Consider the following 21,756-nt stretch of genomic DNA (forward strand, 5'->3'; position numbering starts at 1 on the left):
CTTTGATTGGAAACACAAACACATTTGGGTAATGTTCTTGGTAACAGGTACGGTCGCCCCAATTCCATCTCGCCCCAGCTTTTTCCGCCGACCTCACGCCGACAGCTCGGTGCGGCGGTTCTTGTATACTTTATTTTGTTTTACTGAGAATAAGGTTAGAAATAAGTTTAGGGTTAGGCATATAGTTTTACTGGGGTTAAGTTTATGAATAGGGTTAGGTTTAGGCATAGTTTTACTGAGGTTAAGGTTAGGAATAAGGTTAGGTTTAACCGTTTAAGCATAATTTACTTAGATTACTTTAGGAATACCAGGCCGCGCTGTTCCGCCAGCTGTACGCCCGGGGTGAGTTGGTAAAGGGGCGAGTTGTTTTGTATTCATTTTCTTCGATTTGTACACTGTCATATTTAAATGAACACTCTCAGGATATTACAGGACTAAGTAAAGGAAGTTCAGTAGTTCAAGTAGCCTCGGAGGTCGCAGGCGTTTTGTTTTAAAGTGCAAGTCGCAGTCGCTTGACCTGAGGCTGATTCTACAAATGCCTTCTACATCTTAACAGTTTTCTGGAAACCTATGTTGCTATATCAGTGCATGGTTCTCAAACTTGTTTCATGTCAAGGATCACCCCCCCCCCCCCCCCCCCCCCCAACCACGTTGTCACTCACTTTGTCACTCGATTTGCCACTCGATCTGCCATTCACTTTATGCATGCGCAGTCTATAGCCTATGTTGTTACAGGCACGCCCAGAAGCCAAGATTTCAGTAAAACATGTTTGTAAAGAATTTATGTATTCAGACATTTGCACAAATTTTCACAATAATGAGAAGAAGAAAAAAACAGCATAGCCTTGTATATCTGCTAAAATGACCCAATGCTGATTGATTGATTGATTGATTGAAATATTTATTAACAGTTTGCAGAATTACAGTACATTTCAAGCACAAACTCAATACAAAGACTGTTAACTGTGAGTGGACGACCCAATTAAGCATTACACTTGTTTACAAGAGGGTCCACCTTGTTCAATTCATCAAAACATTTAGAGACGTACAAATAGACACTTGTCAAAGAACAGAACAGGAATTCATCATAAGGGAGGTAAAAAGGGACAAGAAACATATACAGTAAGGGGAAAAAGGGGGTGGGCGGTGGGGGGGGGGGGGGGGGGATTCAGATTTTACGGAGGCCAGTTTCGAATTGCAGCCGTCCGTAGGTGCCCTTTGAGAGCGGTTTTGAAGGAGTCAGGGGATTTGCATGTCTTAATGACTGTTGGTAGGGCGTTCCACATTTTGGTGCTTTCCTGGTTTGAATGGGTCATGCAGGGTAAGAATGCATTCGACTATGCAGAGCACCCACAACACAGTGGAATGCTCAACAGCCCTGGAACTTTTAACTTCCTCCCCATTCAAGTTTAACGATGACCAAACAAGCATGGCTCCTTGAACATTCAATTTGGATTTACGGTCGCTAAACTCGTTCCCCGGCCGGCCTCCCCCCAGGGTAGGAAACGGCCCCTGCAAGTGGCATCCTCCATGTGCCGTACCCCGGCCACCCACCTCCTATTATGGCATCTATAAGTTAGAGTTGAACTGTATATTCGGAGAGTGATGGTGGTCATTGCATGTAATCCTACGGGCTGGGGCGGAACATGTCAGCAGGGAGTGTTGGGTGGAAGGAGTAGGACGAAGGCTCCATGTCCTCCCGGTGGGGGCTCCTCACTGGCAGGTAGCCTACAACAGCAGTAACAACACAGAAATGTGTCGGGGGCGAGGAATCAATTGGCATAATGCCTACATTGGGGAGAAAAAGTAAAAGGTAAAACATAATTGGCCAGCCAGAGACACACAAAGCTCTGTATACTCAAAATGTCACAATACCAATTTTATCCAATCAAGAGAGAAAATGTATACACTAGGATACAGGATAAACAAGTGAGACTGGAAGTGATGACACAAAAACTGTGAAACTGGAACACTACAACAACATGTAAGCAGAGTCTTTCCTCATTAGATTAAATTCTTCACTTACACTACATTTACATATTCTAAAAGAAACTGGTCTAGATAGAATGCCAGTTTCTGAAGGATGCTGCTGGACAAATTATACTATAATTAAACGTTAGGGTCATTCCTAAAAAGGGAACAAATTGGAACAGGGGAATTACTGAATGACTGGTTGCCATTTCATGAGTGAGTCTTAAGTCTTATAGATACCTGATGTGACACGTTTCAGGTTAACCAACATCCAGTAGAGATCAAATCGAGTCCATCCTGCCAGGGGTTTAAACCATGGGTTTTCAACCGGTGGTCCGTGGACCACTGGTGGTCCGTGGAGGTATTGCATGTGGTCCCTGACCATGTATTTAGTAATGTATAGGATTTGTTGATTTGTTTTAATGATTTATGTAGTAATTTACTGACAAGTTGGAGTTCAAGAAATTGTTAGAATCTCAAGAACGGGGAAGTGCACCGGATTGTCTGGTTGAGTTATTATTAGGACATTTTACAAGTAGTAGTCAACGGTTGAGAAACAGTGGGGTGTATTGTATACACATGGGATGGAAAGCAAGTGTTAATTTACAAAAAGCACTAATCTTAGCCCATATCCCCACCCAACACAACAGTGGTCCCCGGGTTGATTCTAAGTCAGGGTGGTGGTCCCTGGTTCACAATCAGTTGAAAAGCCCTTTGTTTTTATTTCAATTTTTTTTTATCCACCAAATAATGAATGAACAGAAATCAAATATAAATAAATAAAAACAAAAAAAACATGACAAAAACAAAGACAACAAAAGAAACCCAAAGAAAAACAGAAAAACAGCTTGACATAAACTACAACAATTTTTCAAATTAAGTGCAAGGCAAGACAGGAAAGGGCAGGAGACATGACGCACAATATAATATACAGCAGATATGACATTAAAGCATTCTTACAGACAAAACAATCACTAGAAAACCCCTGGTTTAAACCATAGAGGTTTAAACATTCCTGGGGTAAATGGCTTGACCAAAACTTGAAAATGAGAGAATGACTCAGAAATGTCTGAGGGTGTAGGTAAGTATGTCGGTATGTGCGGTATGCTTGTAGAGGTTGGTGTACCTAAATGTGGCCAAATTTGAAGGTGGCTGATGAGGTGGTCACTGGGTGTGTGAGCAGTGGCAGCGGTGGCCGAACGGTTTGCGGAGCGGTCTTGATACCGGAAGGTCGCCAGTTCGTATCCCCGGACCGGCATGTTAAAAATTACCACCGCTGAAGTGCCCTTGAGCAAGGCATTGAACCACTACCATGAAATGTTCTATGAGCAGGGCCTGGCTGTATCTGATGCTTAGTCCAGTTACCCTGGGTAAATATAGTAACTTTGCTTTGCTTTGCTTAGCAGGCCTATACTGTATGTATACATATTATGATGTAATAGGTAGGAATGAGTTTAGGTTTTTGAAACAGTATATTGGAGGTCTGCGCTGTTATCCCATTTGTGTCCCTTTGATTCATCTCCTGTGCCTTATACTGTAGTTTTATTTTATTATTTTTCTCTCAACTTGTGTGCATTTGTCTGTACGTTCATGCATGCATGTATGTGTAATGATAGTATATGAAAAAGCTTCTCTCAATGAGAGATTAAAGACCCTTTTTCCTGTCACATTCCAGCACAAAGGAATGGCCGACTCTCTGGTTATACTCAAAGAGATGAGAGAGATGGGAAAATAAATGTATTTTTAAAGAAATTAAGAAATACCTCTTTGGTATGTCCTTTTGAAGTTGCACACTGTAAAGTGTTAATATTCTTAAATAACTCCAGATTGCATTGTGTCTACACTCTACACAGCATCTGAAAAGGCTTGAGTCACCCTCCTGCATTTTCATGTTAATGAGGGGAGGCTGCAGGCATGCATAGGGAGTGGCTACAGTGTTAGGTGCAGGTGTGACAAGAACCCTCAACCCAGAGCCTTAGAAATAGCCTCAACCCACCTGTCAGCCACAAGCTCACTGGACTCTAACGCAGATACACACACACACCTGCTGTACAACAGCCAACACAGGGTAAGACTTTTAGAGCATCGCGTCATGCCTTTTTCCTGTTTTGACTAGGGTTTCTGTTCACAAAGTACTGGAGTGTCTACTGTGTCTTTGTTAAGTCAGTAGAGGTATATACTGATGTGTTTGAGATTGCAAGGTGTGTCTGGTTGCAGTGCTAGAGTCAGATTTTGTACATAAGAAGTAAAAGTAGCAAAACCACAATATAAAAAAGTAAAGGTTCTGTATTCAAAATTGTACTTGAGTAAAAGTACAAAAATATCGATACATTTAAAATGATTTATCAAATGTTTTCGAAAAAAAAGCAGATCTACAAATGTGCTAAAGCCATCAAATAATTGTATTGGAGTAACAAAAGGTACAACATTTGCCTCTGAGATGTAGTGTATAAAGTCTTAAAATGTAAATACTCAATTAACGTAAAATGCGTCTCAAAACAGTACCAAAGTACTGCACTCGAGTACATTTACGTAGTTACTTTCCACCACTGAAAATGAGAACAGTTTCGAGGGATAGTTGGCCAACCTGAACAGTGATGCAAGATAATGTTATGAAGTAGCCTACTGTAGTCGAAGTCTCCACCCTTCATCCTCAAGTAAGATAATGTTATGAAGTAGCCTACTGTAGTCGAAGTCTCCACCCTTCATCCTCAAGTAAGATAATGTTATGAAGTAGCCTACTGTAGTCCAAGTCTCCACCCTTCATCCTCAAGTAAGATAATGTTATGAAGTAGCCTACTGTAGTCGAAGTCTCCACCCTTCATCCTCAAGTTAGGATTAATGACTTGAGTTTCCTTAAAGCTTTTCTCTGATAAACTTGAGTCCATCTTAGAAATGATTGCACTCATGAAAAAACAATTAATTTCTACTTTTAAGTGTTGAGATATGTCAAAGATACATATAATACGGTGCTGTGTACTACAGTATATCAAAGTTATCTTAAAATGCTCAGTATTAATTTCTCTTTTGTACACTCTTGAGTATTGGATTGACTGTTTTAGCCCTCTATTCTCTATATTCAGACCACAGCCATCTTGCCAGCAAGGTGATACTTAGGTGACACTTCCCATAGACAGCCCATTCATCCAAACAGAAAAGTCATCTCTAATTATATTAAACACCGTCAAAATCACCAACATTGCAGCTGTAGGGAAAGCTTGAATTATCCTCTTTCAATCTGTAAAGTTTTTGTTTAATAAAAATCCACGTAGACATTTTATGAGCTACTTTTTGTCAAGAACTTTCTTGCAGATGATTATTTTCTAAGTATCAGAGTATGGAAGCGCTCGTTATCAGTAAAGCAACCTCCTGCTGCCTCCTGCATTATGTGCACATTCAAAACAGGTGGTACGCATGGGCCGTTGAGTGATGGTCAACGAGTGCTTCCAAACTCCAGCACTTAGAAAAAAATTATCTGCAAGGAATTTCTTGACAGGAAGTAGCTCATAAAATGTCTACGGTGGATTTTTATGAAACAAACACTTTACAGATTGAAAGAGGATAATTCAAGCTTTCCCTACAGCTGCAATGTTGGTGATTTTGACGTTGTTTAATATAATTAGAGAGGACTTTTCTGTTTGGATGAATGGGCTGTCTATGGGAAGTGTCACCTAGGTATCACCTTGCTGGCAAGATGGCTGCGGTCTGAATAAAGAGAATTCTTCATTGCTCACTGATATGAACACCTGAGTGCAGTGATGATCCGTGTTATTAGTTTTTCATACAGTTAACAGAGTCAATGGAAGGTTTTTGGTATTGCGTGATGAAGGCTCTGGCAGCAATTTGTCTGTGGGGGAAAAAATATATTTTTTGGTTCAGGTACAGGTGAAAGCAGACACTATTAAAGCAGAAACGACCCCAGGCGCGCACATGGCAAACTGCAAAGTAAAAAAAGATGTTTTAAGGAAGTACAAGTAGTTTAAAGGGACTTCTTGTCAGTATCGGCTGAGCAATGAGGGCGTCTACCGTCTATGCCACTTACCTTAAAATGAATGCACTAGGCTTGACCAAGGAAATGGATTGTTGAGGTAGAGTGCCACACCTACCATCAGCTCCCAGTGCTAGACTTGCTCCTAGCGCATGAGTTACCCAGACAGATTCAGAGGTCAGCAAAAAATATTTTCTTTTCTATTTTTTGCCCATGGGTTCCCAGATTGCCCAAACAGTTATACTCACACGCTGAGTTGGCGGTGACCGGGATTGAACCTTGAAATTCAAAGGAGAGCCTCATGCCGACTGAGTTTAAGTTTTTAAATGGAAAATATAGGTCAATCTTTACACTGTGCATTAGATGTTGACAGGGTATTTCTTTTCTAAATGTTTTTTTACAAGTCTAGGGACGGGGCAGCTGTGTAGTGGGTAGAGAAATGAGAAGGTCATGGTCTGTGTGTCAAAAGTGCCAAGACAATTAAGCCCTAATTTCTCCCAGCTGAGCACTCATCATAACCACCTGAGTAACCATCAGCTGGGTGAAGCTGAAACTGAATTTCCCCCAGTGGGACTATAAGGTCTACAAATCAAAAAATTGCATATTGCGTTTGGTTGTGACTTTGGCGTGTTGTGTTATTTTACCAAACCTTAGAGGATGTTAACACATTGACGTCAACTTGGACACCCTGGTCAAAACAAATGTGATGTGTGTGTTATTATTGGTACTAGGGTAGGGCACAGTGCTCCTTCCTGGTATTGTTGCTGTGTTTGTATCTCACCCTTCCCTGATATCATGCTTATTTTATAGGGGTGTAATGATACGATACGTATCACGATACATGGTTGACGATACGATACATGGACGATATTGGTTCATTATGGAAATACGATGCGATTCAATGATTTAAAATCGATACAGTAACTATTTAGCAAAGAAATTAAATCTGTGTGAAACATGTGGATAAGGGAAAATGTATGAATACGGATGTAAATAAGAACACAGTGATTCTCTGGCAAATACATAGACATTATATTTGATTTTGAACACATATGGACAAACCCGTACCTTGACGTGAACACAGAGAATACACACATCAATAGACCAAGTGTAGTGATATTAAATGGAAAAGTAAATCCCTCTTCTTTTATCTTCTCAAAATTGCTAAATACAACACACAAAATACTTAGTATTGATACAATCGATTATTTGCATTGCAAAACAAAGCGTTAAGATACAAAGTATGTGATGCTGTTTACATTTCGATGTACTTCGATTCTTGAAATTAAAATACATTTTTGGATGCAGTCACTATATTGTAACACCCCTATTATTTTACATATAGGGGAAAAACACCACCATGACCACTATCAATCAATTACATTCACAGCCCCAGATAAAGTTCCAAATGTGTGACGTCACGTATTCCACCAAAGCTTGTATCCATCATGGTGTACTTCCCTCTGGTAGCCATTGTGTCATTGTTAAGTCACTGTCTAAACTGTGAAGTTGACGGTCTGACACACCCACTTAATGGTAAAAATCACACTCACACTCGTGTGAGGGGCGCTCTTATCATCATCATCATCATCATCATACATCATCACATTCCGGCCAATCACTTTTGGCGTCCTCACTTTTCTGTCCTCAAATTTTAGCCTCACTTTTTAAGCCCTCAGCCAATCAAATCATCGCTATGGGGTACACACACACGCACGCACGCACGTGTGTGTGTGTGTGTGTGTGTGTGTGCGCGCGCGCACACAAAGATGTGCAAAAAAATACACCTAGATGTTTATTTATTAATATATATTTTTTTAAACTTTCTCCCAATTTAGTCATTACATGTGTAGTCCATGTCACTGCTAGCCAACAGGTGGTGGTTATGTGGGAGGGTGTAGACAAACATGTGTCTCTTCTGAAAGGTTGCCAGCCGCTTCTTTAGAGACATGACAGCAAGCAGTTTAACCGGCAGGGCATATGCAGTGGAACACGCTATGCAACCTAGTTCTTCCTCTCCTAAACAGGCACCACAACCAACAGGTATAGGAGTCTATAGGGACAGAGATGACCTCCCTACTCGGAAAAACATGTTACAGTCAGTATTGGTTACATGTTACAAACAGGTTACAAACTACAAGTATTATTGTATTGTGAATTTTAAGTATTTTTTAAAATAATGATATACATAATCAAATGCAGGCTGAAGTGGTGATTTTGGGAATAACTTCCAGTTCGACCAAGGGGACAAGCTTCCCTTCACTTTACTTTATTTACGAATAAGCAAACGGGCAGTGCACGTTAATGAACATTCAATAAGTATACCTGTAAAAAGAATTCAACCAATTGATTGTGATCTTGTGTAAACATGGTGGATTTAGCTAGAAGCTAATGATATAACCTTGCAGCATAGATTAGATTTGTTAGATTATGACATAACTGTCAATTGCTATTTTGAGTCAGGTCTACATGTGATATACGGGTATAAAGACATACGTACACATCTACAAATCACTTGCTGCAACAGATCACTTCCCCATCTCTCCCGTTCCAGCTGTCACCAGGCCTACTGGCTAACTGCTAGCCTGGTTAATAAACCAGACCGAATCAGCCGTTGGCAAAAAAAAGTTGCCTACCAGCGGATTACGGTCTGGCGAGGCTCAGTAGCACGCCTCTTTCCTACAGCAGAGAACAGGTCGGACCAATCGGGACACGGTATGCAATATAGGCGGGCTTTGGTACAGTGACGTTCAATGCTTGAGACTTTTGACTGACAGTAGCTCTGACCAATTGCGTCAAAGAGAAAATGTTCCCCGGGAAATTAAATCCAAGTGGAGCCAGCCCAGACTGATATACCGCGACAGTGTTGTGTGATATTAGTCTGGCTTATTAGCCAGGCTAGCTAACTGCAGCATAGTTACAACCTGGAGGAAAGCAGCCTTGTTATGGCCACTAGATGCCAGGCCTACTGGCTAACTGCAGCATAGTTACAACCTGGAGGGAAGCAGCCTTGTTACAGCCACTAGATGCCAGGTCTACTGGCTAACTGCAGCATAGTTACAACCTGGAGGGAAGCAGCCTTGTTACGGCCACTAGATGCCAGGTCTACTGGCTAACTGCAGCATAGTTACAACATGGAGGGAAGCAGCCTTGTTACAGCCACTAGATGCCAGGCCTACTGGCTAACTGCAGCATAGTTACAACATGGAGGGAAGCAGCCTTGTTACGGCCACTAGATGCCAGGTCTACTGGCTAACTGCAGCATAGTTACAACATGGAGGGAAGCAGCCTTGTTATGGCCACTAGATGCCAGGCCTACTGGCTAACTGCAGCATAGTTACAACCTGGAGGAAAGCAGCCTTGTTTCGGCCACTAGATGCCAGGTCTACTGGCTAACTGCAGCATAGTTACAACCTGGAGGAAAGCAGCCTTGTTACGGCCACTAGATGCCAGGTCTACTGGCTAACTGCAGCATAGTTACAACCTGGAGGGAAGCAGCCTTGTTATGGCCACTAGATGCCAGGCCTACTGGCTAACTGCAGCATAGTTACAACCTGGAGGGAAGCAGCCTTGTTACAGCCACTAGATGCCAGGTCTACTGGCTAACTGCAGCATAGTTACAACCTGGAGGGAAGCAGCCTTGTTACGGCCACTAGATGCCAGGTCTACTGGCTAACTGCAGCATAGTTACAACATGGAGGGAAGCAGCCTTGTTACAGCCACTAGATGCCAGGCCTACTGGCTAACTGCAGCATAGTTACAACATGGAGGGAAGCAGCCTTGTTACGGCCACTAGATGCCAGGTCTACTGGCTAACTGCAGCATAGTTACAACATGGAGGGAAGCAGCCTTGTTACGGCCACTAGATGCCAGGCCTACTGGCTAACTGCAGCATAGTTACAACCTGGAGGAAAGCAGCCTTGTTACGGCCACTAGATGCCAGGTCTACTGGCTAACTGCAGCATAGTTACAACCTGGAGGGAAGCAGCCTTGTTACGGCCACTAGATGCCAGGCCTACTGGCTAACTGCAGCATAGTTACAACCTGGAGGAAAGCAGCCTTGTTTCGGCCACTAGATGCCAGGTCTACTGGCTAACTGCAGCATAGTTACAACCTGGAGGGAAGCAGCCTTGTTACGGCCACTAGATGCCAGGTCTACTGGCTAACTGCAGCATAGTTACAACCTGGAGGGAAGCAGCCTTGTTACAGCCACTAGATGCCAGGCCTACTGGCTAACTGCAGCATAGTTACAACCTGGAGGGAAGCAGCCTTGTTACAGCCACTAGATGCCAGGTCTAACAGGATCTGTTACAAAGGATCGGCTGTACTTCAATCATGGCACCACAATTTTCTGTCTCTTTGTCAGATAGTTTATTTTCTTATGTTTCTGTGATGTTTTTCATGTTGTGAAATAGTTTTATATTAAGCAGACACCACACCTATAGTCATGCACCTGGCCATTATGAGGGAACTGCGGACTAAAACTCCCAAGTTCTTCATTTAGCTTACTGTGGATTCAGACGTGCATTCATTTAATTAATTAAAATGTAAGGGTTTATTTAAAGTAGTTAAATACCGGTAGTTGCATTTTACTGTGTATTGGGTTTGGTCACTATCCCATTGCTCATTCATTCTTAGTCATGTTCACATCATACACCAGAAGCTACAATTTCCAGTCTGTGACAGAGACTAAAAGGATAAACATGTAGCTGATCTGCATTCCTTCAACCTTTGGGTGGATACTGAGTTCCATTGGGTGGATACTGAGTTCCACAAAGGTGTGTGTGTGTGTGTGTGTGTTTCATGAATGACAGGGCAACCTGTTACCCATGTCATTCCACACAGACCTGTAACCCGAATGACCCGAGGTGATGAACAGCTCAGCATGTTATACGAAAGGCTGCATGGATGTCATGTCTAGGCTACTGTATGGATGTGTGTGTGTCTGGCGAGAAATTGGTTGAATGATATATACCATTTAACTATAAACCTGTGTGAGGGGAGTATTTCACGTGTGGGGTAGTCCATGGAATTACTCACACAATGTTCCAATGTTCAATACACCGAATCCAAGCTGACAATAGGGCAGTATTAACAAGGGTGGGGTGCAATTGTCTTGTAAATGACTGAAACTCTCGGTTTGGCTGTGTCATTCAAAGCCTAGCAGTAGCCTAATGTATACGACACAGCTTTGTTCAAGACTCAATGGAAATATTTGGATGTTTGTGGTTGATACTGGATGTTGAACAGAGAACACAGTCCATAATTCTATGACATGATACAGCTGTAGAGCTGAGTCAGTGACAAGGCGAGTGTTTCCCAACCTATGGATTCAGGAGTCAGGACCCAACATTTTTTTAGTTGTGGTGGGGTCCACTTATTCTCACAATATATGAGCCATGGTGGACAATCAGCGAAATCTTATTTTTTTCCTAAATCATAAAAAATGCCAAATTGCTCATTGGAAATGTTTTTTTGCACCCCAGTTTGAGTTTGAATCGTAAAAGTTAGCGTTACAATCTCCTTTTAAAGTTAAACTGTAGTCTACACTAAAATATGCTTATGAAAATATTTGAGGTGTGGGAACTGGGAAATAGGCTGCAATGCAGTAACAAAAACTTTAGCACTGTCTTGTTGTAGAGGTTAGATAATATGGTCGCAAAAAGCCAATTCTGATGATCTTTAAGCCTCTATGAGGTATTAATTAATGATCTGGTCTAGCGGAAAACAGACCCTGTCTTGCTCAGGCAGGGACACTTCAACACAGACAATACTTCTGATTATTACCAGGCCCATTAAGCTACAGCTGCCCAAATAATGTGCACTGCCCGGGAGTCAGTTAGTCTGGCAGCCAGGGGTGTGGAGTGGGAAATTTGATATATAGTATTTGTTATTGGCCTAAAATATTGTCTATAATATACATACATTCATGAATCCACTTGCTGACCGGCTGTTGGTATTGAGCAATCCTTTTCATTGGGGTTTTTATGTGACCATACCATTGACATCCTATATAAGGCAAAAAAGGACACATTTTCATTATGCTTTAAGTCTAAGTTATGTCAAACTAGGGGGTTTGCATGATTCTAAATCCATTCCAAGCATTAGTTAGTTTTGCACAAAAACACTCCTTGGGCTAAAAACGGCCATACCCACTTGCCCAAATGTGGCCAAAATGTGCTGACCTCATCACATTAAGTCATTACGGCTATGGTCGTTTTTAGCCCAAGGAGTGTTTTTTGTGCAAAACTAATGCTTGGAATGGATTCAGAATCGTGCAAACCCCCTAGTTTGACATGTCACATGCTACTTAAAGCATAATGACATTTTGACATTTATGCCGGTTGGATGTTAATGGTATGGTAATGGTATGGTCACATATAAAAATTGCTCAATGCTGACAGCCGGTCAGCAAGTGGATTCATGAATGTATATAGACAATATTTTAGGGCAATAAAAAAGACTATATACCAAATTAAACAAAAGAAGCCTGTTGACTGCCTGACTATGTTGCAAGAAATTGAATTCCCCCTATATGATTTGAATATTAGTTTCACCTGTAGGACCACAGCACCCTCTTGTGTTGAACTGTTAACTAAGTACTAGCCCACAACAGGGATGACCCCTATGTTCCCCACTTACCTAGGGTTAGGTTTATTGTTGCAAGCGGGGAACAAAGAACCTTTTTTGCAGGTTGAGGAACATAGAACCTGGGGAACATATATAGGTACGCTCCTACAACTTGGAAGTGTGGTGACAATTTGATTCAAGAACAAGACACAATGGTCTGGAAAATGGGAATCCAAAGATCATACATTATTCTATGTTCACTTCAATATGAAAATGCTGGCATAAACACCTGCAACTGCAAAACAAATTAAGCTGCGACAAACTACACTCATTTAAGGGGGAGGGAGAGAGAGAGACAGTAACCTGCCTGATAGACGTATTTGCAACACCTGGGTGTCAGGCACAGTTTACTTTACCGCTTACCTGCATGCTATTATTGTATTTCCCTGTGTCACTGTCCTGACTGCCATGTTGTGATTTTCTGTACAGTGGTAACAGTCTGTCTCTCTTTCTTTAGGACAATGAGTGCAGATGGAGCAACAGAACTTCCACCCTACATTGTACCAGGTATAGCCTCCACCCCGCTGCACGCACAACCGCACGGCACGTGCACACACCTTAAAGGGACACATTTTTAAACATGATCATTATGATTCTTGTGTTTTTTAATTGGGATGTAATGTAATCCCTGCTGGTCTCAGTTCTTCCTGGACTACAGGCTGTGTTTGCTGTAGTCTAGTTCCAGTCAGACTACGGCCCCATGGCATGCCTGGCCCCGAGGCCGAGGGACGAGGGTGTCTCCAAATTGGAATAAATTCAGCGTCTACCACCAACCCCTCCACAGTGGGGCACTGTGACACTCAACCACAATAACTTTAGACATGATGGCAACAGTGCCATACAGTATACCAAATCGCACCGTGTGCACATTTAATTAATTCATGAATACTTATTTTTCCCTTAAATTCCCTCATATGAAATTCAGGTGTCTTTGAGATTGACAGGTGTCGCGATGTCACAGGAATCCCGTTGACCGCCTGACATCATTCAAAAAGATGTAACCAACATGAAATGAAATGAAATGATTACTATATTTACCCAGGGTATCTGGGCTAAGCTCAAGAACTTGTTTCCAGCCAGGCCCTGCTCATAGAACATTTCATCGTAGTGGTTCAATGCCTTGTTCAAGGGCACTTAAGCGGTGGTAATTTTAACGTGTCGGACCGCTGATTCGAACTGGCGACCTTCCGGTATCAAGACCGCTCCACAATCCGTTCGGCCATGGTGGTTCCGTTACAAGACACTTCATTCCAACATATTCCCAAATATAAACTATAATTCAAACGACCATAAAACAACAGTAGGCTAAGTTACAACAGACAGGCAGCCTACTAGCACCATAATACTGTGTTGAAGTGAGCGCAGCGCGCACACATGGAAACTGGAAAGCCGAGGAAAAGGCGGATATCATCCACTGCCATATTTTGCTAAATGTAATGCAGTGATTGCATCGACATTATGTTATGTTATTATTCTACTGTTATCAAAATCTTTTAATATGATGGGCCCGCCGTGGATAGGCCCCTGGATAGTAATTGGAGTAATGTGCAGTGGAAAGTCCAGAGAAACACGTATGCCTACTTCTACATATTTTCCCCCCAGTTATAGGGCAGTACAATAATTTTAGATATTAATTCCCACTACATTCTTCGAGCAGTTCTTTAATTCTTGAATTGACAATATTCACAATTTTGTCTTTTCTTCTCCCTCCCTCCTATTTCCCTCCCTCCTATTTTCCGGTTCCATCCATACTTCCTCCTCTCTCTCTCTCTCTCTCTCTCTCTCTCTCTCTCTCTCTCTCTCTCTCTCTCTCTCTCTCTCTCAGTTGAAGGCAAGGGTGATGGAGTGACGGTGTATCATGTTCACACGCCCTTCAGCGGCAACATGCCTGTGGACGAGTTACCACCTGTCCAGGCCCACTCTGCCATACCAGGTAAACGTTTTACATGGTGTGTGAGAGAGTGGGCCTGGACACGGTTTACCGTAAACCAGCATCACACACACCTTTATCTGTGCTGCTTCCTGCTAGCCAGTGTGTTACACACAGCAGAATCCTGAGTGTTGGTCCATTTAGACCTGAGGACGATTCTACAAATGTCTTCTAAATTTTCTTGAAACAGTTTTCTTGAAAAATCAGTCAGTAGTTCTCAAACTATTTCATGTCAAGGACCCCTAGAATTATATGTATTTGGCCGCCGACCCCCATCTGAAAATATGTTGTTCCAGGGACCCCCCCAGAAGCAAAGATTTGAGTTAAAAATAGCAAACCTACAAGCTTGTAGCGCGGCACACGGTGCTGCGCTATGAGCTTGTAGATCTGCTATTTTTCAATAGCTAAAGTATAACATAATGCTTGAAACACCAAAAGGGGTTCCCATCCAAAATGGGTTAACCATATAGATATTAAGAGGCATCTACCTGTATATGCCTATGGGTTTAACTCTCGGGGTGTAAAAAACAGACCTGTTCTCACTTTGAGTTAAACTCTGCAGCAGGATTCTGCTATGTATAGCTACTGTTGTACAACCAGTTCAGTAGTGTATTTGGCTACATCTATTATACATCAGTAGGTTAAGTGTGCAAATTACGTTGTAAATAAGTCATAAAGTAAACTAAATTTGAATGCCATCTGTCCATTTTCCACCCTACTCTTCTGTCACTCCTCTACCCTGCCTTCCCTTACTCGTCTGCTCCATCCCTATATCTACATACACTCTCTCATCTTGTCTTTACCACCTACTCTCGCTAATTCCATATCTACCTATCAATCCTCCCTCCAGTCTACACACAGGGAGGCGGTGTTCCTGCAACAACAACAGCGGACGGGAAGAACAGATTTGTGAGTTATGAGATGGCACTCGGCCGCGACCCTGGCATGATCTCATGTGCCAACTGCCAGCAGCAGGTGATGACCAATGTCACCTACAAGGCGGGGCTCTATGCCTGGCTCATGTGCCTGCTGTTCCTCTGCTGTGGGTAAGTGGGGGAGAGAGGGAGCATTGCAGGGAGAGGGGGAAGCATAGAGGTGGAATATAAAGCAGTTACGAGAACATTAAGTGGAAGGAAATAGTCTGCACCTATAGCTAGGCTATAGGTGCAGACTATTTGGTTTTATTTTAGGCATGCCTAAAGATTGGTTGTTAGAGAGTTTCAACATCTTGGGATGCCCAAAAAGGCTAGCAAAGCATTCTGAAGGTCTCCGCTATAATTTATGGCAGAGACACCATTACTTATACCCATTGGATACTGATAAGTTTATTGTATCAAGAAGACATTGTTTGATTGTATGTACTGTAACTGTACACTACAGCACCTTTTAAAGTGTGTGTGTGTGTGTGCGCTTCTCCACCAGGTTGGTTCTCTGTTGCTGTCTCATACCTTTGTTCGTGAAGCACTTCAAGGATGTGTACCACACATGCCCCAGCTGTAACAGGGTGCTCTACGTCAACAAGAAAGAATGCTGCAAGTGAAGAGGGGAGAAGCCTGAAGGGGGATGAGTTGGGGGGGGGGGGGACCAAGACGCTCCACATTTGGATTGTCTGGTGTCAAACGCACACTTCCTTCACACCACATTCATGAAATAAACTACTTTGTGTGGGTGAGGTAAAGGAAACCTTAGGAGAAAGTTAAGGAGTTACAAAAGTTAAGATTTCGATTTCTAGGGCAGTGTTTCTCAACATGTGCGGTCAGTCTCATGACCCGAGGGTGGGAAACAGGATGTTTTGACAGGGTTGAGGACAAATCACTTTCGCAGAGCAATCTTGGTTTAAATTTAAATGTTGTGGGGCGCAGTCAGTGGACAACACAAGGTTTGTGTGCCAGTGTAAACCAGTAGACACTGTGGCAGGCTAGATAGTTTATTTCTATGGAAGCAACCTTGACAAAATCATACATGTTTCATATAATATTAAGGAACAAACAGGTAATTAGTATTGGCTGTCTTAGCTTTAAGTTTATGGATTGGACAACTTAAATCAAATGCTCATTGTGAAGTTATTTTAATATACAGATCGATAGATACTGTAGATGAGTCCAACTTTGGCTGCCATGATTCCATGGTTAGTTTTAAGTCACCAAGGTAAAATGAAGGCTTGTACATAGACTACACTTTGTCAAATGTTTGTTTTGTTTTTGTTTAAAGGGTATAGTTCAGATGCAAATGGTAAATTTATGTAGCTTTTTTCCAAGGCGCTTTACAATGTATTTCACATTCACACACCGATAGCAGAGGAAACCATGCAAGGCACCAACCTGCTCACGGGAGAAGTTATAGGGGTTCAGTTCACGGTCTTGCTCAAGGACACTTCGACACGTAACCATGAGAGCTGGGGATCAAACCTGGGACCTTCGGATTCCAAGACGGCCGCTCTATTCCTGAGTCACTGTCGCACACACGTCACATTATCTTCTTTGCCTTGAAACTAACATGGACATGAAGAATTACGTTTTAAATGTGTGAACTATCCATTTGAATTAATTTCAGAATTGTGTGGAATATATTTCTGTCAAAGTTCTATGAATCTGAATGTTTTATCTCCTGGATCATTATTACACCTGTATTAAGAATTAAAGTTATTTATAAGTCAATGCATTTAATTTTATTGGGGAAAAACTATGGTTTGAATGAGACTGTTGAACGGAAGACATCTGACAGGCAGATTGTAGAGTAAATGTTATATGCTTATAAGCACAGGAAATCTATTATATTCATAACATTTTCTTTTATCAAAATAAATGATACAGCTAGGCCAATAAAACTTTTAGATTAAATAATTGCAATATAAATGAATACGGGTCTAATAAACTGGTGTCATGATTGTCATTTGACTCGTTTGATTCAATGGCATTGGTTAGAAATGGTAAATGGTGCATTTATAAAGCGCCTTTACATAGATTGTGCATTACATTCACCCATTCATACACCGATTGTGGCGGAAGGGTACCAACCAGCACATCGGGAGCAATTTGGGGTTCAGTGTCTTGCCCAAGGACACTTCGACATGTAGACAGGAGGAGCCGGGATTCGAACCGCCGACCCATGGATCGGACGACCTGCTCTACCTCTTGAGCCTCAGTCGCCCCACAGAAATGCAGTACAAACCCTCCCACAGCCTTGCTCTGGAACATTTAAGGTTTAGGCCAGCTCTAGTTTAACTCAGATGGTCAAAGCTTTAAACAAGTCTTATCTTCTCTTGTCTCATGTACCTACTTTACCTTTTATTATTGTAAACATGTAAAGGAACTAATGGAGCGCCAGTAATTCCCTGTTCTAGCACTAGAAGTGTGTAGCCATCTTTGGGGCATTTTTTGTTGGACAATTCCCTTTGTGTGTGTAAGTAACGGCAATTAATTATATGGTGTCAATTATGCATAATTTGCACCAGGGCTGGCATAACAGGCATTCATTTTTAAACAAAGTAATTACTTTAAATTAATTTACTCACCCTCCCTTCATTTTATGGATTAAAAGTTGATTTCTTCCAATATTAGCTTGGGTAGCGATGACAGATTAACCCTAATTATTAGGACAAGCAGGAGTAGTTGGCGTTTTGTTTTTATAGAAAATTTTTATTCAACATACATTTTCCAGCAAAAAGGCAATATACAGGAATAGTTGTCGTACACTGCTGCTACACTGAGGATTTTTAAACTGGAAAAGATCAAATCAAGGTGTGATTCTGCAGGTCATCTTTTTACTGCACTTGTAACAAGACAAAACCCCAATGCAATTAGTTAAAAAAAGAAAAATCAAGTCAAAAAGAACCTGGGGGGGAAATAAATCATAAATGGGAAGTTAGGAACGCAAAAAAGAAAATCCTACACACAGAATATGAACAGGCGGCTCCTTCTGTACCCAACAACGGAAAAAAAAAAGTGTTTCTCTTAAATTTTACACGCTCATATTTTTAAATATACAATTCTTAAACGTTGTCTTTACAGAGCCAACTATGCGCTATAAGGGGGTAGCATTCCTTCTGTGCTTAAAATAATAATAAAAAAAAAAAAACAGGTTTCAAAAAAAGTGTTTCTTACAATGCTGGTTTTAGTCTATCATAATCCTCAAACCAGCAGTGTGTCTGCAGTTTCCTATCAAGCACAGCGCAGTTGCCGCTCCCGACCACTAGGAGGCGACATATCGTCAATCACTCACACCTGCAGATGCAAATAGAGGGGGGAGGGGGGGGGGGAGAGAGAAGAGGCTCGGAGAGAGAGAAACCGAATGGAGGAGCGGAGTGAGAAGGTCTATTCATACTCCAGTCTTTCGCTGATGAGTTGACGGTCACCTCATCACCTAAAGACTGGAGTATAATTAGGCCTAGAGGGGGACACAGGCGAGGGAAGAACTGCAAAAGAAAGTGACTGGATGAATGGGTGGGGGGGGGAAGCATTAAAAGCATAGTGGATATGGAGTAAAAACCAAAACTACAATTATAAAGTTTACATTTTCCAGTCCTGAGAAATGTAAAACCTCTTTGACATCAACTGCCAACGTGCAAGATGAAGTACAGACAATTTCTTATTTTTCATTTATTTTTTTTCATTTATTTTTAAACAGATGCTGTGGATCCTTTTATTTTATTATACAAGATTTGCAGAAAAAAAACAAAAACAAAAAGAATCCCAAACTTGTTTCCCCCCCTCCAACCAAACTAAATGACAAAGAAAGAACTGTGTGTAAACATGGAAATATTGTGTTGTTGCTGTCGTTTATTTGCCTTGTTGCACTAAAGGGGGGGGGGGGGGGGGTCTGGGGGGTTGGGTGAGGAACGGAAAAATTAAAAGCCACATTGGGGCAACTAGCGAGGTCTCCTCGGCCGCCCGCAACATCCGCCATAAAAGGGTCAAAGCTCCTTTTAAAATTCTCCCACAGAATCGCCCAAATCACTTTCCTCTCGCTTTTTTCCCTCTGTCCAAATCGTTCACCTCCGTCTCGTTTCTCCACGCCAAACAGTGCAACGCCTCTGGCCAGAATTTCATTCGTAGAAATCCTCTCCCCGTGGTGGAGGGGGAAGAAAATGGAAAATTTATGAAATGAGAAGAGAAAACAGCCAACCCCCCAAAAACAAATCATGTCTAGAGTTCATCATACACTGTGTCACTTCTCCTACCATGTTTTATTGTTAAAATCCAATCAAATCTTTTTTTCTCCCCGTTTTCAGACGCCAAACCAGGAAAAAATGAAAAAAGAAAAAAAACAGGCATTCTATACAGAAGCCAGAGAGAGAGAAAACCCAACGTAACAGCCTCTGAAAAAAGATAAGAAAAGACGTGGGGAGGTGGTAGGTTGGTTGGCTGGCTGGCTGGCTGTCTGGTGCGGGTCAGTTGCAGTAGGATCAATTTCACTGAAGACTCAGATAATAGCAATAGTGCCAGTGTACAGTTGTTCAGGGCTGGGGGTGTTAAAGGTGATGAACACACAAGCGAAGCACACACCAACATATGCACTCTTTCCCTGTCTGTCTCTCGCTCCCTCTCTCTCTCTCACACACACACGCACACACAATCATACTCACTCTCTCACACACACACGGTTGGTTACAGTCTGTGGTTATGGTCGCGCTGGGTGGGTCGGAGCAGGAGGTGGGAGGAGGGGTGAGGAGGAGGGGGCAGGCTGCTTTAGTTGTGGATCTTGATTGCTTTCTCCAGGTACGTGTAGCGACCTCTCTTTGGAGCTTTGTTGAAGTGGTCCAACCCTAGCCAGGGGCGCGGGTGAGACATGTTACCTGGGGAGGGAAAAGAGCCAGGGGACAGGGGGTAGGTAGCGTCATGTTAATAAAAAGAGATCTTGTGGTACAAAATTAACTTCAAATTCAGAATGAAAATCACTTAGATCAGTGAAGGGCCACTTCACTCCTTTTGCAACCAGATCTAATTTTAATGAGACAAGAAACATGTCATGGGCACTTCCTTCTTGGACTACATGTTGTCTCAGTAAGACAGCTTTCCCCCTATCCACAAGGCGGGGTGAGTGCAGCAAAGCATTATGGTAATTGTAATCCAGCAGTGAGACCAGTGTCCATGACATCACAAACACTTTGAAATACTAAAATATCTAAAAACACATTACCCACATAAAAACCCCAGGAAAGTGTTTCTTGCCGACATCATTAAAATGAGATCTGGTTGCAAAAGGGGTGAAGTGGCCCTTTAAATGACGGAAAGCTGGTAACCAAATGGACCCTTAGATCTTTAACTCTTGAGTGTACTGTAAAATGAAACCAAGTTTCAATTTACACTCAAGAGTTAAATTATTGTTAAAACAATAATGCATCATTTACAAGAAGTCTACACAATTACAGCACATAACATAATTGTTATTTTGATTGTTTGCCTGATATCCCTCCTATGGTACCATCTCATATGCAGCATAGAATTATGGACAAAATCTTATCCAATGATAAGAGGCTAAATGTCAAATGATGGTCCGTGGCTTAAATGCCGAATAAATAATGGACCTTGATCTGAAAAGGGTTGAAAACCAGCGATTTAGATGACAGGTAGAAAGACAGCAGTACCTGGCTGTGGCTCAAAGTCCTTCAGGTTGACTTCGTACTCATCCTCAGTGATGTACTGATGCCGACCCATCATCACAATAGCAAACTTGAACTGACAAGACAGACACACACCACAAGAGTTACAGGCCCGTACACAAGCAGACCTCTGGTCATTAGCAGCATGTGTCAGCTAGCCACGACAGAGTTCTATTGTAACTTCATACTGTATTGACTATCAGAAACACACACACACACACACACACACACACACACACACACACACACACACACACACACACACACACACACACACACACACACACACACACACACACACACACACACACACACACACACACACACACACACACACACACACACACACACACACACGTTGTAATGTTAAGTTCAGAGAGATTATGTTATTGTGTTTGCACGAGCGTGTGTGTTTGTTTTGTGTGCACACTCGGTGCTGAAGGAACAGGACAGAGTGGAGAGATTGAAAGTGAGCAGAGAGACAGACACAGAGATTGAAGCAGGAATTGGTACCTTCTCAAACTCTTTCTCTTGGATGTCCAACATGGTCTGAATCCTCCTCATCACGTCACGGAACGATTCACCCTGCACGACAAACACGGATGCATGCAACCGATTGGTCAAAAGATAGTTGGA

General features: G+C 42.1%; 2 protein-coding genes across 5 annotated transcripts in view; one reads left to right on the plus strand and one right to left on the minus strand.

The window, feature by feature from the left end:
• The first annotated feature begins 3,904 nt into the window (after positions 1 to 3,904).
• Positions 3,905 to 17,176, plus strand: litafd (LITAF domain containing). 2 transcript variants are annotated; one of them, XM_079520429.1, is made up of 5 exons: positions 3,905 to 4,039; positions 13,047 to 13,096; positions 14,415 to 14,540; positions 15,370 to 15,565; positions 15,942 to 17,176. In XM_079520429.1, exons 2-5 carry the CDS (start codon positions 13,051 to 13,053, stop codon positions 16,057 to 16,059), a joined length of 486 nt encoding a protein of 161 aa, XP_079376555.1. In that variant the 5' UTR covers positions 3,905 to 4,039; positions 13,047 to 13,050; the 3' UTR covers positions 16,060 to 17,176. The 2 variants fall into 2 exon arrangements, with proteins under 2 accessions (XP_079376555.1, XP_079376556.1); XM_079520430.1 differs by having other exon boundaries at positions 14,415 to 14,522.
• A 960-nt stretch (positions 17,177 to 18,136) lies between these two features.
• Positions 18,137 to 21,756, minus strand: part of usp7 (ubiquitin specific peptidase 7 (herpes virus-associated)) — a 33,835-nt gene continuing 30,215 nt past the window's right edge. For all 3 annotated transcript variants that reach the window (XM_079521446.1, XM_079521445.1, XM_079521444.1), the window contains 3 exons: positions 21,634 to 21,705; positions 21,106 to 21,196; positions 18,137 to 20,313 (listed from right to left, as the gene is read on the minus strand). In XM_079521446.1, the coding sequence (XP_079377572.1) occupies positions 20,207 to 20,313; positions 21,106 to 21,196; positions 21,634 to 21,705 (270 nt within the window). In that variant the 3' untranslated portion in view covers positions 18,137 to 20,206. The remainder of the gene's footprint in view (positions 20,314 to 21,105; positions 21,197 to 21,633; positions 21,706 to 21,756) is intronic.

This window comes from Electrona antarctica (genome assembly GCF_951216825.1).
Source record: "Electrona antarctica genome assembly, chromosome: 14".
Classification (NCBI taxonomy): Eukaryota; Metazoa; Chordata; class Actinopteri; order Myctophiformes; family Myctophidae; genus Electrona; species Electrona antarctica.

Coding starts and splice junctions, on each gene's coding strand:
- litafd (XM_079520429.1), top strand. CDS start 13,051: ATGAGTGCAGATGGAGCAACAGAACTTCCACCCTACATTGTACCAG. Junction 14,541..15,369: donor AGGTAAACGTTTTACATGGT/GTGTGAGAGAGT, acceptor TCCTCCCTCCAG/TCTACACACAGGGAGGCGGT. Junction 15,566..15,941: donor CTGCTGTTCCTCTGCTGTGG/GTAAGTGGGGGA, acceptor CTTCTCCACCAG/GTTGGTTCTCTGTTGCTGTC.